The 18,475-nt window shown below is 46.8% G+C and overlaps 1 protein-coding gene across 1 annotated transcript; it reads left to right on the top strand.

The window, feature by feature from the left end:
• Positions 1-857: 857 nt before the first annotated feature.
• On the top strand, positions 858-18,270 carry SIKE1 (suppressor of IKBKE 1). Its single transcript, XM_074977558.1, has 8 exons — positions 858-933; positions 9,511-9,678; positions 9,776-10,169; positions 12,821-12,987; positions 13,070-13,175; positions 14,336-14,478; positions 15,335-15,448; positions 16,115-18,270. Exons 4-8 carry the CDS (start codon positions 12,829-12,831, stop codon positions 16,214-16,216), a joined length of 624 nt encoding a protein of 207 aa, XP_074833659.1. The 5' UTR covers positions 858-933; positions 9,511-9,678; positions 9,776-10,169; positions 12,821-12,828; the 3' UTR covers positions 16,217-18,270.
• The last annotated feature ends 205 nt before the right edge of the window (positions 18,271-18,475 follow it).

The raw sequence follows: 18,475 nt of genomic DNA, 5'->3' as shown, positions 1-18,475 counted from the left end.
GGCGGCCACACACACAAGCCAATCAGAAGAGTTCTCCGCTCTGTTGACAGAGTGGCTGGACTGCCCAGCTGCTCTCTCGACAAAATAGACACCTGGAAGCACAGCACACAGCGCTGCTCGCTGTCCTGGATGCCCTGTCTGTTAGGAGAAGCCCCCCTCCCTGTCCCCGCCCCCCGAGCATCCACACTGCTCTTTTGTCAAAAGACTCTGTTGACAGCAGGTTTATGCCTGATGGTGGAGGGGCAGAATGCGGCCCGTGAAAGTGCTGAGCTTTGTTGACAAACTGTTGACAAAAAGAAGTTGGTATGTGGATGTTCCACAAGTGTCGTCAACAATACCAGGGTTTGGTTGGCAAAACTTGCTAGTGTAACCAAAGCCACCCAAAAGGTCTGTGAAAACCTCCTGGGGTCCAGAGCAACACTCCGAGCACCTGACGCAAAGGACGAGCGAGAGCAGGAGCCGCAACAACAAACCTTAGATAAAAACGGGACTCATCTAGTTACGATAAAATAGCAGCTCTCAAAAGGCGGGTCTCTGCGCAAGACTTGTGGTATAACGTCAACCAGACAAAACGCTGAACTAAGAGCCAAGCGGGGTGACGTAGGACAGGACGACCAGACTGTTATGCCGTTTAGCCACCAGGTGGTGCTGCGTGTAAAATACCCCGGCATGTGACTCGGGCGCCCCCTTCTGCTTTACCACGAAGCCAATCGGCTTTGCTTTCCGCGCAAGCGCACAGGTTTCCCTGCCGCGGAGAGGGAGACGTGCGCATGCGCGCTGTCCCAAGCGTTCCCCTGGGTCCTCGGATTGGTTTCTCCGCACGCACGCGCATTCTTCCCCAGTTGCCGGGCTCTGCCCACGGATCTCGCGAGAGGCCGGGATTTCTTCCTATGTGCGGTGAGGTGCCGCTCATGGCGGCGCTGAGCTTTTGGGGTAAGTGCGGCTGCAGGGGCGGTCCTGGCCGGGCCCCATGAGCTCGCAGGAGCTGGGCGGTGCTGGCGCTGCGGGCCGATGATGGGCATCGAGCAGCGAGAGCCTTCCGAGTCGCGGCGGGCGGGGTCTGCTGGAGGTAGTTCACGTTGTGGGGGTTGGGACGGGGCGGCCTCAGTACTACAGCTCCCGGCAGCCTTTGCGTTGGGCGGCCTGGCGGGCTGCCGGGGATGGGGCCTGGGCGGCGCTGGATCGGTGGGGGACGGGAGGTTCCGATGGGCTCCGGGCAAGAGCCCCGGAGGGGGGAACTACAGGTCCCGGGATGCAGCGCGCAGCCGTCCTTGCCCGGGAGCGAGCGCAGCCTCCCTGCCTTCGTTTTCGATGCCCTTGCTCACTGGCCTGCCTGCCTACGGGCCTCACGCTGGCCACGTCACAGAGCAGCGGCACCTAGCAGCTGTGAGCGCTTGCCCCGAGCCTGTGGCTATCTTGGAGTCTTCTGTGGCGTTTATATCTATTTATCAGAGGGTAGTAACCCTGTGTCTGCAAATACAACGAGGTGTCCTGTGGCACCTCAGAGACTAACATGGTCTTGAGCATAAATTTTCATGAGCCAAGATGAAGCAGGTCTTTGCCCGCAAAAGTTTATGCTCCAAAATACTTGTTTGTCTAAAGGTGCTGCAGGACTTTCTGTTACATATATATTTACTTCTGCTATTTTTGTCTGATAGAGGGGCTGAAACAGTGGAAAATTGAAGGTTCTCCAAAGAAAATCTTGCTGTAATGGTACTGCATCCTTAAAGCTCTGGCTTTCTAGCAAAAATGTATTTGAGTTTAATTAAACATGGCAGCATCATTTTCTTAAGATATGTTATAAATACATATTTGAATTAATCACATATGAGCTACATCTACACTGGGATGCTACATCGAAATAGCTTATTTTGATGTAGCGAAATAGAAATAAGCTATTTCGACAAGTAGCGTCCACCCATCCTCCAGGGCTGGTGCCGTCGACGTTCATCGTCAACGTAGGACAGCAGTACATCGAAGTAGGCTCAGCAAGACAGCGTCTACAAACAAAACCGGCCCAAATTGAAATAAGGGTGCCAGGAAGAGCTGTGGACAGTGTCAGAGGGCGGACTAGCATTTCTGGGGCAACAGCAAGGTTCTCTCTTAAAGGGCCCCTCCCAGACACACTGAGCCTGCACAGCACGCGGTCTGCAGAGCCCACAAGCACTCACACCCCGTGTAAGCAGCATGGAACCCCAGCAGCAGCAGCAGCCACCAGAGGCCCACGCACCTGATCCTGGAGCAGTGGCCGCCCTGCTTGGTGCCCTGGAGGAGGCAGCTCAGCATCGTCTAGTCAAGGAAGATGAGCTGTCCTCAGGGGATGAAGAAGCAGCTCCAGACCATGCTGCCCTCCCAGCCTCCCTACACCGCACAGGCTGCCGGCTATGGAAATACCCCACTAGCACAGACTGGTGGAAGTGGCTGGTGCTTGGTGAGTGGGACAATGACCGCTGGGTCCGGAATTTCCGGATGAGCAGGTAGACATTCCTCGAGCTCTGCCAGTGGCTCACCCCTGCCTTACAGCACCAGGACACCTCCATGCGATGTGCCCTCACTATTGAGAAACGGGTCGGCATCGCTGTCTGGAAGCTGGCCACTCCAGACAGCTACCGATCCGTAGGACAGCAGTTTGGTATGGGCAAGGCCACCGTCGGGGCTGTTGTCATGGAGGTAAGGGGACTCCAGGGGGAGGGGGAGAGACCAGGGGGACGGAGAGCCTGAGGGGACAGGGAGCTCAGGGGGGTGTCTGGGGGGAGGGCCAGACACACCCTGCACGCTCCTCACGGGTGCTCTCATGTCCTTCCCCTGCAGGTGGTCCGCGCAACCACCGCCCTGCTCCTGCACAGGCTCGTGCGGCTTGGGGACCCGGATGCGGCCATCGCAGGGTTTGCCAGCATGGGCTTCCCTAATTGCTTCTGGGCTCTGGATGGGACCCACATCCCCATCCGTGCCCTGGAGCACAGCGGAGGACGCTTCCTGAATAGGAAGGGATACCATTCAGTGGTCCTCCAGGCCTTGGTGGACAGTCAGGGCTGCTGCTTGGACATTTATGTTGGCTGGCCTGGCAGCACCCACGATGCCCGGGTGTTTAGGAACTTGGGCCTGTGCTGGAGGCGGGGACCTACATCCCCCAGTGGGAGATTCCTCTGGGGGACACCACCATGCTCCTCTGCCTTGTCACAGATGTGGCATACCCTCTCCGGCCCTGGCTCGTGCGCCCCTACGCAGGCCACCTCAGTGCCACCCAGGAGCAGGTCAACACCCGCTTGAACCAGGCGTGCCAGGTGGTTGAGCAGACTTTCGGCCGCCTCAGAGGCCACTGGAGGTGTCTCCTCACCCGCCTGGATGCAGGGCTCCCCAACATCCCCCAGGTTGTGGGCATGTGCTGTGCACTCCACAACCTGGTGGAGAGGAAGGGGGAGGCATTTGTCCAGGGCTGGGCTGTGGAGGCTGTCAGGGCCTACATCCAGCCACCCACTGCCCCCAGTCGCCAAGTCGACCTTGAGGGGATCAGGGTGAATGCTGGCAGGGCCAGCTGCTGGTGAGCCCCCCCCCCCCCCCCCCCCCAACACTACCTGCCCCCAAGCCCACGCCACTGAGCACCAGAGCGCACACTTCCACACATTTGTTTTGTTGTAAATAAACCAAAACCTTCTTGAAACCAAACAATGAACTTTTACATTAATGGGGGAACTATGTACATGGGTGGGGGGGGGCAGCTACTAAAGGGGGGTGGAACAAGGCAACTATTTACAATTAATGGGGGGGGAATATGTACAAAGGGGGGTCTGGGGGGGCCTAGTCCTTGGCCTCCTTTGCCCCAACTGTCCAGTGCCCGGTGTGGGGGGAGGGGCGTGCCCCATGTCTGGGCTGGAGGCCCTGTCCAGGCTCAGTGGGGGACGGAAGAGCCAGCAGGTATGGCTGGGCTGGTTCCTGGGCCCCATGGTCCCCCTCAACAGCAGGCTCCAGCAGGACAGGTGGAGGGCGGCCGGGAGGGACGGCGGCCGGAGCGGCAGGGGGTGCCATGTGTTCGGCGATCTGCTCAAATGTCTTCATGAAGGACCCCCAAGCCTCCTGACGCAAGGCCAGCACTCGCTCCTCCGCTTGCAGGCGGTGCTCCTCCACTTGCAGGCAGCACTCCAAAACTTCTACCTGACGCTGGACGGTGGCGAGGAGCTGGGGCTGAGGGGACGCCCGGGGATGGCTCCGCCACTGTCAGGTTTGTCCTGGGGCCAGTCCCTGCTCCGCCACTGGGCTGGCCTGCTGTGATGGCCCTGTTGGGCTGTCCGGCACAACAGACGCAGCACCTGTGCTCTCGAGGCCCTCAGATGGTGCGGCTGCAGAACAGAGGGGGGAAGAGCGGAGACAACCGTTAGTCTGGGACGTGGCCCATGTCCCCCCACCCCTCTGCTGCTAGTTCCCCATCCCCTGTCCCTCAGAGATGCTGACGATGGCTGTGGTATCCCCCACAGGGGGGACCCTTTCTGAGGTTCTGCTCCCCCCTATGCCCAGGGATGGGGCATGGCGCTGTCCTGGGGGGCAGGGGCTGATGGGCTCTGAGGGACGTGCCACTGCTGTCCTTGGGGCCTTGGTCAGCTGGGTGTGTGGAGGGCCCTGGTTGTCCCTTGTCCCCGCCCCTTAACCCATGGGTGTGCACCTGGGGTACATACCTGGTGGTCCGCTCCCACGGTCACGGGATCCCTGTCGGGCGGATGCCCTGCTGGAGCTGTGGGAGGGGAGGTTGATGAGAAGGCCCCTGTCCCTGGAGCCCTCCTCCTCCTGCTGTCCCAGGGGTGGGCTCCTCTGCGGGACCCCGGGGTGCATGGCTGGCCTCCGGGCCGGGGTGCAGCTCCAAGGCCTGCTGGGGCTCGTTGGCCGAGGTGTCAAGGGTGGCCAGGGGGGAGGTGGTATACCGGGGGGCCCAGGATCTCCCTGAGCTCCCTATAAAAGGGGCAAGCGGGGGGGGCAGCCCCAGACCAGCTGGCCGTGTCCTGGGCCTGGGCATAACCCTGCCGCAGCTCCTTGACCTTACTCCTGACATGGTCAGGAGTGCGGACAGGGTGACCCTGGGCAACCAGGCCCTTGACCAGCTGGGCAAACGCAGGTGCGGTCTGCCGCTTGCTCCCTATTACCTGTAGCACCTCCTCCTCACCCCAAAGCCCCAGCAGGTCCTGGATCTTGGCCTGCAACCAGGAGGGGCCCTGCTGTCTCTTCCCCCCTGGCTGGATGGCTGGGAGCCCTGGCTCCCCTTGAGGGGGGTGCCCTGTGGGGGCTTGGGGGGCTGGCTGCCATGGGTGCTCGGTGGTGGATCGGGGCATCTGGAAAGCGTGCAGGCTGTACACGTGTCTGTGCTGCTGCCTGCACGCTCTCAGCTTCCTGCCACAGGAAATAAGGGGGCGGGGTGCTTTAAGGGGCTGCTGCATGTGGCAACCAGAGAGCTCGGGGGCTGGACAGAGCATCTCTCAACCCCTTAGCTGATGGCCGCCATGGAGGACCCCACTATTTCGATGTTGCAGGACGTGGATCGTCTACACATGCCCTACTTCGAAGTTCAAAGTCAAAGTAGGGCGCTATTCCCATCTTATGATGGGGATAGTGATTTCGATGTCTCGCTGCCTTACGTCGATTTCAACTTCGAAATAGCGCTTGCCACGTGTCAATATGGCGGGTGGTATTTGGAAGTTGGGACGGCTATTTCGAAATAGCCGGCTAGTGTAGACGCAGCTATGGTGTTTTAACCCCCTCTGTTATGCTGCATGAAACTATATGAAAATACATCCTAGATTTGAAAGCTTGGGTAGCAGAAAATGGTTGTGGCTACAGCCTGACAACTTTTTTGATTGTGGTAAAATGAAGAGATGCACCTAACAGGCACTTAATATCACCCTTATTTACTGGAATTAGAACCTGGAAGACCGTAAACTGCAAAACATATAAAGCTTTAGCTTTAAAAACAACAAGAAGTCCTGTGGCACCTTCTAGACTAACAGATATTTTGGAGCATAAGCTTTTGTGGGCAAAGACTCGCTTCGTCAGATGCATGAGTGGGAGGGTTTCAGAGGAGGCTTTAAAAAGGGAGTGTTGGTAAAGGGGAGGGCTTTTGCTTTGTGTCTTTGCTTTCTTTGAGTTAAACATGTCAGCTGTAAATATAGAAATGTAGCAATCAGTGTGACTCAAGGCTTAGCAGCTACTTTAGGTGTTTATAGCTGAGAGGTGCATTTATAGCAGTTGAAAAGTAAAGAATTTGAGGCTCACATACACATGGTTCTACTCTAGTTCTTCCTCCACAAACCTTTTTCAATACTATAAGAACACTAAACCCATCTTGCATCATGCCAAATTTATAAAACAAAAATGTGCATATTTTTTTCCATATTTAATTACCCCTGGTGAGACTTGTAATTAAAATAAGAAATGGCTTGATTTGCATCATGAAAGAAGTAAGCCATGTTCCAGCATGGCTAAAAGTGTTACATATAATGTTAATTTATTAGTACCAATAGTGTGTTAGGAAATTTTTGAAAAATATTTTAATAAGGGGATTCTCACTGTTTTGCAAGGCATCTTCCCAGGCCATCTCTATAGGTTTTCTCCAGCGTGATTGTATTCATTAAGTTTCAGTGTTCTGTGTGAAGTCAGTACATAATTTTCCTATTGAGACATGAAGCCCCATTTGTCCTGATGATGCTACATACTAAGAATTAATTGGTCCTTTTGAAGGAAGCATGGTCTCTGTACATTAGACGTAAGTGTATATTGTCACTTGATTTTGTAGAACCAGGGTAGGATAGAAATCTCTTTTAAAAAGGATTAAATCTCCTCACAAACATACTGTACACACTTAAGCCGTGTCTACACGTGCACGCTACTTCAAAGTAGCGGCACTAACTTCGAAATAGTGCCTGTCACGGCTACACGTGGGAAGCGCTATTTCGAAGTTGAAATCGACGTTAGGCAGCGAGACGTCGAAGCCGCTAACCCCATGAGGGGATGGGAATAGCGCCCTACTTCAATGTTCAACGTCGAAGTAGGGCACGTGTAGACGATCTGCGTCCCACAACATCGAAATAGTGGGGTCCGCCATGGCGGCCATCAGCTGAGGGGTTGAGAGACGCGCTCTCCAGCCCCTGCGGGGCTCTATGGTCACCATGTGCAGCAGCCCTTAGCCCAGGACTTCTGGCTGCTGCTGCGGCAGCTGAGGATCCATGCTGCATGCACAGGGTCTGCAGCCCGTTGTCAGCTCTGTGGATCTTGTGTTGTATAGTGCAACTGTGTCTGGGAGGGGCCCTTTAAGGGAGCGGCTTGCTGTTGAGTCCGCCCTGTGACCCTGTCTGCAGCTGTTCCTGACACCCTTATTTCGATGTGTGCTGGTTTGGCGTGTAGACGTTCCCTCGCAGCGCCTATTTCGATGTGGTGCTGCCCAACATCGAAGTTGAACGTTGACGTTGCCAGCCCTGGAGGATGTGTAGACGTTATTCATCGAAATAGACTATTTCGATGTAGCGTGCACGTGTAGACGTAGCCTTAGTCTCATAAAAATGACTTAATGGCTCTCGTCTGTCCAGCCTACTTTGCTGCTTGAAACTTCTGGACTTATTTGTTTCTCAGCAGACTGAAGAGTAATATGTGCAAAGACAAACACAGGCTGGATAGGATTGTTCTGTTCTGGATTTGTGTGGTGGAGGACCTTGGCCAAGCACAGCAGAGTTAGTTAATACATTTTTCTTAAAGACAGAAAGACAATATATATCAAAGGATGGAGGCAGCATAGAAGGCAACAGTGGAGTGAACTGGGAAGAAAAAGGGAAGACACTGTTCCCCCACATGTGCGCATGTTTGACACAGAAAAGCCATCTTGGCTTCCAGGCACAAAAGAGACCCTAACTGGGAATATTTGAAGAAATGAATTCCTTAGATTAATATAGGAAAACATGTCAGGTGTGAGCAATGCAAGAGGATGATACAGGGCTTACCTGACAGGGTGAAACAGCATAAGGAAAGTTGATTATTTGGAGAAAATGATGTGGATATGGCTCAGTGGATCAACTGGATAGTAACTTACATAATTTACTTTGCAATGCATCATTCCTCCAGACTGTGTACCTTTTTGCATAAGTGTGATTTGACAAGTCAATTCCTAGGCTGTTTGCTGTGTTGACTATTGCTAGAAAAGAAAGATTTAGCCTAGCTAATCTTTATGCCTTATTTAATTAGTTAGCTAGATTTAGAACAATGGTTCTTGAAGTGTGGTACGCAGTGGGCTTGGGGCTCACCCCCTTTTGCTGCAGTGGAGAGCTGGCACTGGCAGTCCAGCCCCAGCAGCTGCCCCCTACCCCATCAACACCTCACTGGAGTGCCGATTGCTCTGTCGTCATCCCCTCTGTGAGATATGGTGGTAACTCAGCCTAAGGTGTGTTGAGTGCAGTGATGTTAGTTGTATAGCTGGTGTTGCATATCTTAGGTTGACTTACCACACTAGTAACAGAGAGGTGGCTGTGTTAGTCTGTATTCTAACAAGACAAACCAGAAGTAAGTAGCATTTTAAAGATTAACAAAATGATTTATTAGGTGATGAGCTTTTGTGGGACAGACCCACTTCTTCAAATCTATAGAATTTCCAGTCCAGATCCAATTATTTAGTGTGTCTATCCCATGAAAGCTCGTCATCTAATAAATAATTTTGTTAGTCTTTAAAGTGCTACATGACTGCTGTTTTACCATTGTGGATATTTGCCAGTGCACCATTGATAACTACTCAGTAGTTTCAACCAGCTGTGCAATATATGACTTCGCTGTGTTCCCTGCACAGGAAAACAGTTTGTATTGGTTTGTGCTCAGGATAACTTATGCTCTAAATGATTTGCAGAAGCACTGGAAAACCTTTCCAAAAAGAAAATTCATACTGTACCTTCAGTCTTCCACCTGGGAGTCCTGTGTATTAGATGTCAGTTTGTGTTTGAAGCCCCTTGCTTTTGCAAGTGGAAACAGTGTTGGGAAAGGATTGTAATTCCAAGTCATTGCTGTTGGTTAGACAAATGTAATTATACTGTTCCTTGGCTTTTAGGTATTGCATTAGGAGGATTTGAAAATCCATAAAAAGACAGATGATACAACTTGTCTGTGTCAGAGTATACAGGCGGTCCACTCACTATTGCAGATCAGTTTAGTTTTATACAAAGTCAAAAATAGTTCTGGCTACTAGACCTGCCCGGTATGTTCCTGACTACACTTTTTTAAATTTTCTGATTTTTCTGAAGACTCACACCAACAGCAGAGGAGGCTTGTTGATTAAACTGTAAAGCTAACTAAACATAAAGTGCTCTCAAATGGGTCATATTCACAGTGTAAGAGAAGAAGTTCAAATTTACATGACACGTTTCATTCACTTGGTATTGAGCAAAGAAGGGTTACTGTTTCAGTGTTAGCTGCCAATTTTATAATTAATAATATATATATGTATGTATGTATGTATATATATGTATGTATGTATGTATGTATATATACTTCTAGGAAAACTTTACTGGATCTGCAGAGGGCCATCATGAGTTGGCAACATTTTCTGTTTTGTCCCTGGTTGGAGGTGGATCTCTTGGGAATCCCAGATCAAAACGGGGAAGACTAGTCTGTATATAAAAACAGATAATCTTGTCAGACGTAGGACAAGCCTGCACCATTCAGGTAGTGCCTGGCGGTAGGAATTGACGGGGGAAATATCTAATAGGTGTAGTCCCAGTTATTCTTAAAGTGTGTGCCTGTCTTGTTTTTCTTTCCCCAGTATGAAGTGTAATAGAACAGAATTTACCACCTGAAACTGCTGCTTCAAGTTCAGATCAGGAAAGGAAAACGCCACATTGTAACAACAAAACAAGACCAAAGAAGAGTGAACCTACTCTGAAGTGAAGACACAACACTTGATCTGAAACAAGAAGTTTGTGCCTACTCAGCAGCTTCAAAAGAGCACGTCCCAACGCTGCTAGTAGTCTTTGTTTTCTCCAGTGCGGCTCTGAAACTCCCCAGTGCAGCAGCAGTTAAATTCTTTATTAGCTTGATAGATCATTTTCCTCTTGCTGTCTTTTTACTAATAGCAATCTTCATACCTTGAAACGTGTGCTGAAACAGAAGAATCAGCAAATACTACTGAAAGTGCAATATTTGAATATCACTGCGAGGTTGGTGCATGTACTATCTCTATGAAACAGTCAATGGTTCTGAGCTACATTGTTCACTTATTTGACATATAACAACTTTTATGTAAACAAACTTTCACTGTTGCGAAGGCTAGCCTTCGCTGGTTTTAAATGTGGGCAAGTAGAATTAATAACACCTCATTGCCTTTCTATTTAAAACTGTTTCTGAATCCCTTAAGAATTGTCAGTTGTAGTTTCTAGACACCTGGGTAATAATGGAAAGCAATCTTTTAAATGATTCCCCAATCCTCACTTCCTCAAGCTGCTGCAATTTACTCCAGGTTTCTCCTGAAATATCAGTTTATTTTAATGCTTTAAAACTGAATCTTTTTTAAATTCCTGTTTTCCTCAAGTACTGATTTGGGAGCAGGTGATAGTCCCCACTTCTGTTATCTGTCAGGTTCAACTACGTCTAGGGCACCTGGCATCGGCCAATGTCAGAATACAAGTTAATGGGCTCAGTGAACCTTTGCTTTCACCCAGTATGGCCATTCTTATGTTCTTAGATGTACAATATAATTTATTTTGTTGGCGAGCAACCATGATGAGTCCAGAGTAGAAAAAGCATCTGGCTTCTGCATTCTAGAAAACAATTCAAGCTTCCATAGAAGAGTACAGCAATTCCAACTTCTTTTTAATCTAGTCTCTTGGTTGGAAGCTGCTGCAAGAGTACCTTTAATTATGAGATTGGATAAATGACACATGTAAATTGACATGATTGTCTAGTTTATGTGCAGCATTATGAAAGCAAGCTGAAATAGACACAAATATGTTGGGCACCTGGTAAGAACTTGTGAAATTTTACATGTTGTCTACTCTCCTTAGTGCATGATTTAGTGGCAACCTGGGCAGCACATCTGTAGTCTGACCGCATGTATTTGTAAATTCCTTCTGAGGTGATTATCAAGTCAGCAACCTCAATTGATTTTTAAGTCAGTACTCCTCCAGTTTCCTTCTCTGGGCAGGCCCTGTGCCATCATATTTCCCAGATAAAATGGCTTTTGCTTGTCTCTAATATGTCAACTTCATGATTGCTTCAGTTGGTAAACTGATACAAAATATTCATTTCTTATATTTTAGCCAATCAGTATGTTTTGTTTGCCGCTATAGAAATAGTCTCATAATTAGACCCAAGTGAGCTCAAGTACTGTAATGCAGAAAATTTCTCTGAGCAAGAGAAAATACAACCCTCTCATTACCTTTGAGGGTTTTTTTTGCATATTCAGAAGTGCAGAGGCCCTTTTTCAAATAGATTAAATAAAACGTGGTCTTTGGAACAATCTGCTGCTATTCAAGAGGAATTTATCTCTGTTCACAGCTGTATTGGGAGCAATGTATTTTGAGCTGGTGAGACAGCAATACCTAGAGCAACCTGACAGATTAAAAAAAACAAACATTAAATTGTAAACAGACATATGGGTGCTAAAAGTCATTATTATAAACACCCTGAGGCAAGAAAAGAGAGCTTCCAGGCTAAGAGAGAGAAATTCGAGTCTACGTAGCGGAGATGGTGCATGTCTGGCTAGAAGCACATGGTGTGTCCTATCCATAAAATTAAACTATGTTCAGAAAACCTCAACCAGGTAAAGAGACAGCTGGGCAAGTATGGCCAGTAACTAGGCACGTCCTCCCAGAGCCAAGCCAAGACTGAGGGCTGCTGTGGAGTCCCAGACCAGCACGATTGTCTGGGAAGCAGCACAGGGTGGGGTGAGGGGCAGGGTCAAGGTTGTAAGCAGGTGGGGAGAGGTACCCTTGCCCCACGGCCCTTACCACAGCACCCAGGACTCACTGACCCTGAGCTGGGGCAGGAGAGAGGTTTGTATGTGCATTCATACCTATGCATGCATGGCTGCCATAGCCTGTGGCATTTCCGAGACCCATCCTTGGCAAATATTATGCATGCGCTGCCCCCTGTCGCCTTGAGGGGGTACAGAGGTGGTAGCTAAGAGGAGTGAGCCGATGCATTGTCAGCCTCTGGCCTGCTCCTATCACCCCAGTGTTCTGTGTATGTGGACAGGGCCTAAATACCTATCACAAGAGCCTTGGCTATCCAGCCTCCCTAGCAACCCCCTGATCCTTCATGGAGAAGTTAGTGCGGTTCATTCACCCTCCCTAGTGCTCTGTTGCCTCTGCTCCTTCCAGCCTGTAGATAGTCTAGACCCGACTGTCCCATGAGGGGTGGGAAATAGGTGCCCTGTGGTTGGTAGGGATGGTCATGGTAGATGCCCATCATGGGTGGCCATGCCTTATGGAGGGTGGGGTTAGAATTGCCAACCCTCTAGGATTGTCCTGGGGTCTCCAGGAGTTAAGATTATCTTTCATTAAAGATTAATGTCATGCGCTAAAACTTCCAGGAATTTGTCCAATAAAAGTAGTCAACCTTTTTTGGAGGGTGGAATAGAAGAGTAGCTGCACTAGGTCAGCTTCCCGTTTGTGCTGCTGGGATGAAGGCAAAGTTCCCACCCAGTAAGTCAGGGAGAGACACTCCCAGCCTAGTGTCCTCAACATTCCCCAACCACCCTTAATGTGTCTAACTAGAGGCCAGTTTCCTGTTAATTCACCTGACACAAGAGGGCACATTTCTTGTGGAAGCAGGTGCCTGATATGTGTCTATTACTGCTGTTTGTTCTCAGTGGTCATTATGACCTGTACAATAGACAAGATCTTAACGGATGCCAAGACGTTGCTGGAAAGGCTAAAAGACCATGATAATGCAGCAGAGTCTCTCATTGATCAGTCTACTGTACTCCATAAACGGGTAGCCGCCATGAAGGAGATTGGCACATCACTCTCAGAAAAGGTTAGTGCAGTTAACATCATTCTTCTATACAAAAGAGTTGTATGAATATTGTCATTGGTAAAAACGTCTCTTTGTTTTCAAGTACCAAGAAGATGAAACTGACGTGAAGGACACCTCCAAATATAAACCTCATATCTTGCTGTCGCAAGAAAACACACAGATTAAAGATTTGCAGCAGGAAAACAGAGGTTAGTCTAAATTTACATAATTACGCTTCTCACTTGGATGCCTCGAACTGTAGAATATTAAATTTTATAAGCAGCATAAGATGAAAGGGAATGCAGGTGGGCTGAAACACCGAGCAACTTGTTCCTAACTTTGTGTGCAATGGTAAAGCATTACCAACAAAATATGACTAAATTTTATCTAGTGGCTGCTTATAATTAAGAGACATAATTGAGAGAAAGACATCAAAATTTAAATCTTTCTTAACCCTATCACTAAGATCTGAGAAGAAAGAATCCCTTCAGTGAAGTTTCTTGATAGAAACTGGATTTTATTCTGGAAAAAAGTGGGTTAAAGGTGGGAGCTTAGAAATCTGAATTTTGGAAACACCTGTAGTGACTTAAGCAACAGTGAAGATAAAGACATCCTATTTTTATATTTTTTATCTTTTCTAGAGCCTGTTAAATTGAATAAAATGTTTTTTCTGTATAAATAAAATTTCATAGCTGAGGTTAGTAACTCTTCCAGGGTAGGCTGTCTACACTAGCCCCTGCCTTTCGAAAGGGGAATGCTAATGAGACACTTCGGTAGATGCTGATGAGGCACTCTCATGAATATACAGCACCTCATTAGCATAATACTGGCTGTGGCGATTTGGAAGTGCAGCTTTCAACTTGCGCACCGCCCGTGTAGATGGGGGCCTTTTGAAAGGACACCCCCGACTTCGGAAGTGCCTTATTCCTGAAACCAAACAGGTGTGTGTGGCACGTGATTTGACAGCAGCACATTTGAATTGCTGTGGCCAGCATTATGCTAATAAGGCACTGCATATTCATGGAGTGCCTCGTTAGCATCTGCCGAAGTGTCTCGTTAGCATCCCCCTTTCAAAAGGTGGGGGCTAGTGTAGACAAAGCTGTAGTGTAATGTATTGGTTTATTTCTGTCTAGATTCTAATGTAATGTGAAATTCTAGATGGAAGGAAATTGAGTTGCTTGAAAACTGAACAGTATCTTCTGTGTACAGTAACTTAATTCAGCAGGAAGTGTGGAAGATTGTACACCTGTTAGGAACTTGCCTTTATGTTGTCTTTGCTTTTAAAGGAAGGTAACCTCATCTAACTATAGTTAGGAAGGATAGGCTGCCCTTCAAGTTTATTTCGTGATGACTGTATTAAATGTTGTAGAGTTGTGGATTGCTTTGGAGGAACATCAAGATGCTTTGGAACTTATCATGAGCAAGTATAGAAAGCAGATGTTGCATTTAATAATGGGAAGAAAAGACATGGATGCAGAGCCAGTCCTGAAAGTGCACCAGGCTCACTCTGTGGTAAGTTGGGGAGAGTGACACTTGTTACCTTACAGCTGTGTCTACACTACCCCTCCCTTTCAGAAGGGGCATGTAAATGCAACAGATTGAAAATGCTAACAAGGCACTGAAATGAATAATGAGTAGCTCTTCCGGAGTAGCCTGTTTCAAAATATGGCTGCTGTGTAGGCTTACCCTAACAGAATTAGCCTCAGGAAGTGTTGAGTTAAATGTATTGTTGATTTGTTTAGCTTTCTCTAAGGCTGTGTCTAGATACACAAATTGTGTAACGCATTTGCTTATCTTTTGATGACAGTACTGTCAGGGGGAGGCTTTTAAAACGTTTGGCCCATCCACCTGGGGCCAAATGTGGGAGAAAAAAATGCTGGATTGTGACATCACTTTTTCCTCACGGAATGAGGTGTACAGGGACATTGACAGAACGCTCACAACCAGCAGCTCTCTTCCGAGAGATCTGCAGTCTGGACATGTGCTCTGTCGACACAAGTTTTGTTTACAGAAGCCTGTAGTCTAGACATAGCCTTAGTGAAATAGGGCTGTTTCCTTTGCCTGCCTTTTTGTGGAAGTCAGCTCTTCTGTCTTTATCTGAGAGTAGGTCTCTTTTGATGCACTCTGAATCACATTCTTTTACTTGAATACATCTAATTTCACACATGATGTACCAACATAACCACATTCATTTGATCTATTGTCCCACTACTTATTCTTTCTTGAATGATCTCCATGTTAGTAATAAAGGGTATCCTGCAGCCTGTTCTATGGAACATGAAATGTAACTATTGGAAAGGATTGGACCATGTAAAACACTGTCACTGTCAACTATATATAGTATTTTCCTCCTTCAATGTATTTACAGGAACTTGAGAGTCACATAGACCGAATCTGTGAGATGGGAGATGTGATGAGAAAAGCTGTTCAGATGGATGGTGATCAGTTCTGTAAAATTCAGGAAAAGCTAGCCCAGTTGGAGGTAAGACTGTGGTGTAGCTGTGAAGTTGGTTGTGCAGGGGACCTGTTGCCTGCTTGTATTCAAGTGAAGGTAAATCTAGGTTTGTACAGATTGGGAGAACCCTTTTCTGCTTTATGCAGGGCTGTGACCCAGGCCGGCCTTTTAAAGGGAAATCCTAATGATCTCAGTAAACTTTGCATATAGTAAGTAAATGTTAGAAAAAACTCACTAAACAGCTATAGAGAGACACACTTGTCATGCTGTATTTAATATTTCTGTAGCAGTAAACATCTAGGATTTTTCTTCATAGAGGCTGCTGCTTTGCATAGTATCCACTGATCCTGTTCTGAAATGCTGGTTCTATTCATAGAGAACAGAAAGTAAGAGGACAGAGGGGTACTCTGTCTGTGCTCACTATTTGTGTGTATTGGATGCCAAATTAAAACATCTGAAAGTGGAATAAAGAACACAGCTCACGTGTCACTACTCACCGTGTGTGTGTGTGTGAGAGAGAGAGAGAGAGAGAGCAAGACGTAGAAAAGACATCTTATTTAGTTCCCTTCTCTGCCAGTGCAGAGATGTTCCCCACTGTTCAATTTTAGAACCATTCATTAGAATTGTCATTTAATTGTGAATTATACTTCATTTCAGTTTTAGACAAAATATTGTTGTTGTTTTTTTTTTCAGCTTGAAAATAAAGAGCTACGGGAGCTGTTATCCATCAGCAAACAAACTATAGAGGTGAGGAGAGAGGAGGTGCCCAACGTTGAATCTCAAGCCACAAAATAACTCTTCAAACATCAGAGTTTCAAAACTCTGTGGAAACCAGATACCCTGCAGAAAAATGTTTTATTACTTCAAATGTTCCTAGTGGCAATGGTTTGCATTGCTGCTCAGTGTTAACAGGATACAGCTGTTTAACAATGAGATATTTATACAACTTTACTGTTAGCAGTTGGTTTGTTTCCTCTCATGAAGAATGTTTCTGGATGAGCTCTAGCAGGAGACATCTAACTCTGTAGGCAGCAATTCATATTCATTTTATCATTCTCCCTTCATCAGTGGTTATAGAATGCTTTACAAGTTATTTTTTTATTCATTAGGTATGAGTGAAATGATTTATTGAAGAAGTTCTCTTGTAAATATTAAACATCACGCATTTAATTTTCCTTTAAATAACTCTTCAGACTGCATTTGGCTTAGTTAACAATGACACTTGGAAACGGGTTGGTAGACATGCTCCTTCTTATTGTAATTTAGCATGTTTGTGAGCTCTTGTGTTGGAATGAATGAACACACCAAATGCCCAAAAAAAAAAGGTATTGTTTAAAAACACCACTCTTAATCCAGAAACAACAAATTTTTAAATTCAGGCCTTCTATCCCTGTTAGCAAGTATTCAAAAGATTTTGGGTAATGAATTAATAGTAAACTTCATCCTGTTCTCCTGAGTCAGGGTTTTGTTGGACATGGGTGTATTTAGGCCTTATGCTTTTGACTGAGAGAAAATTCCTTTCCATCCTCTCCTCACCCTCCTCCTGCACCCCCCAGAGACATCTTTGGACAGTGTGAGGTCAGAAGAGAAAAGGAATTTCTTGAAAGAGAATTTTGTCACATTATTTTCATCCCAGTTGAAGAATAAATTAAATAAGGCAGTATACTGTGGTTTTTTGTTGTTTGTTTTCAGAATTCAGTATTTTGATACCAGAGAGGACTTTTTGGCATTTCTCTCATATTTGGGAGACTTCAAGGTCATTTTCACCACAGTGCTTCAACATACAGATGAAAACAAACTAATTATTTGTCATTTATTTTGCTTTTATGATCATATGTATCATGAATTTGGCATAAATACATTCTGCCCTGATGGTACTACACTGGATTGTACAGCTGCATGATTAGGATGAGCAGCAGTTGCCTTCTCAGTCGTCACCTAAATCCTTACTTAGAAGAGGGATTGTGAGGGTACTATTTTACCATGTATTTCTGCTATTTCAATTGTTTAAAAGTAAACATTCACTGTAGAATCTGTGACCCTAAGTCTAGGGCTACAGCCCTATTTCAAAATAACTTATGGAAATTGCATAAATTGTTTTGAGGTAACTTGTTTAGAAGTTGGTGCCGGCTATACGGCGTCAGAGTTTGAAATAAGTGCCTATTTTGAACTTCCCACTGTCCCTCTCGCAGTGAGGGGTGGTGGGAACAAAATACCATGCTCAAAATAGCCCTTCTAGTTTGTGTGTGGTGTTTGGTTGTGGGGTTTCTATTTTGGACACCTAACCCCCTGTATCCTGAAATAGACACCATAGTGCAACAGTGGTCTCAAGGTATTGTCTGTGCCTCATTGCTGTTGTGGGGGAACTGCAGCTTCCACTGAAATCACGGGGTTAGGTGCCTAATTGTTGAAAATCCAGTCATTCATCACACTACCTGAATTTCAGTCAAAGAGCAAAGTACCTCCCCGTTGCTTCACTTCCCAAAGTTTATCTTCCTTAGTGGAAGTCCAAAGGAAGAATCTGGCCCCTTTCTCAGACTCCATCTCCTGTATGGCTGTCTTGCAGCCACCAGGACCTGGGATCCTCAGTTATGGAACTTGGAATTGGCAGGAAAACTGCTGTTACTGTGTGCTATATAAAAATAGACTAATCAGTCAAAACTGGCTAAGCTGTTCCTTAGCATCAGTCAGAGCTTTATACCTTTGCATATGCCATTCCTGCCAAATTCAGTGTCAAATAATTTGCTATAATGAGCAGTCATGTACTCTGTGATTTCTTATTTATACTGTAAATATTCCAAGGGAGGAGATACTATGAATAAAACTATTACTCTGGTATGCTATAATAATTTATTCTTTCTCTCATTTGCCTGCTGTAATCAGTCAGCCAACTTGAAACTGTTTTCTTTACATCTCAGGTTTATCAAGTACCTATATTGGCTTCACATTTTTCTTGAAATAAATGTCTGCAGTATTACCATGTGTGACAAAGTGAGGCATGCGGGGATTTTATCCCCCGGTTAGTTGGCATGCATTTTCTCATACTTCGTAGTT

Source organism: Carettochelys insculpta, chromosome 26, assembly GCF_033958435.1.
Source record: "Carettochelys insculpta isolate YL-2023 chromosome 26, ASM3395843v1, whole genome shotgun sequence".
In the NCBI taxonomy this organism is placed as follows: domain Eukaryota; kingdom Metazoa; phylum Chordata; order Testudines; family Carettochelyidae; genus Carettochelys; species Carettochelys insculpta.
This window is presented reverse-complemented; position numbering and strand designations above follow the sequence as displayed.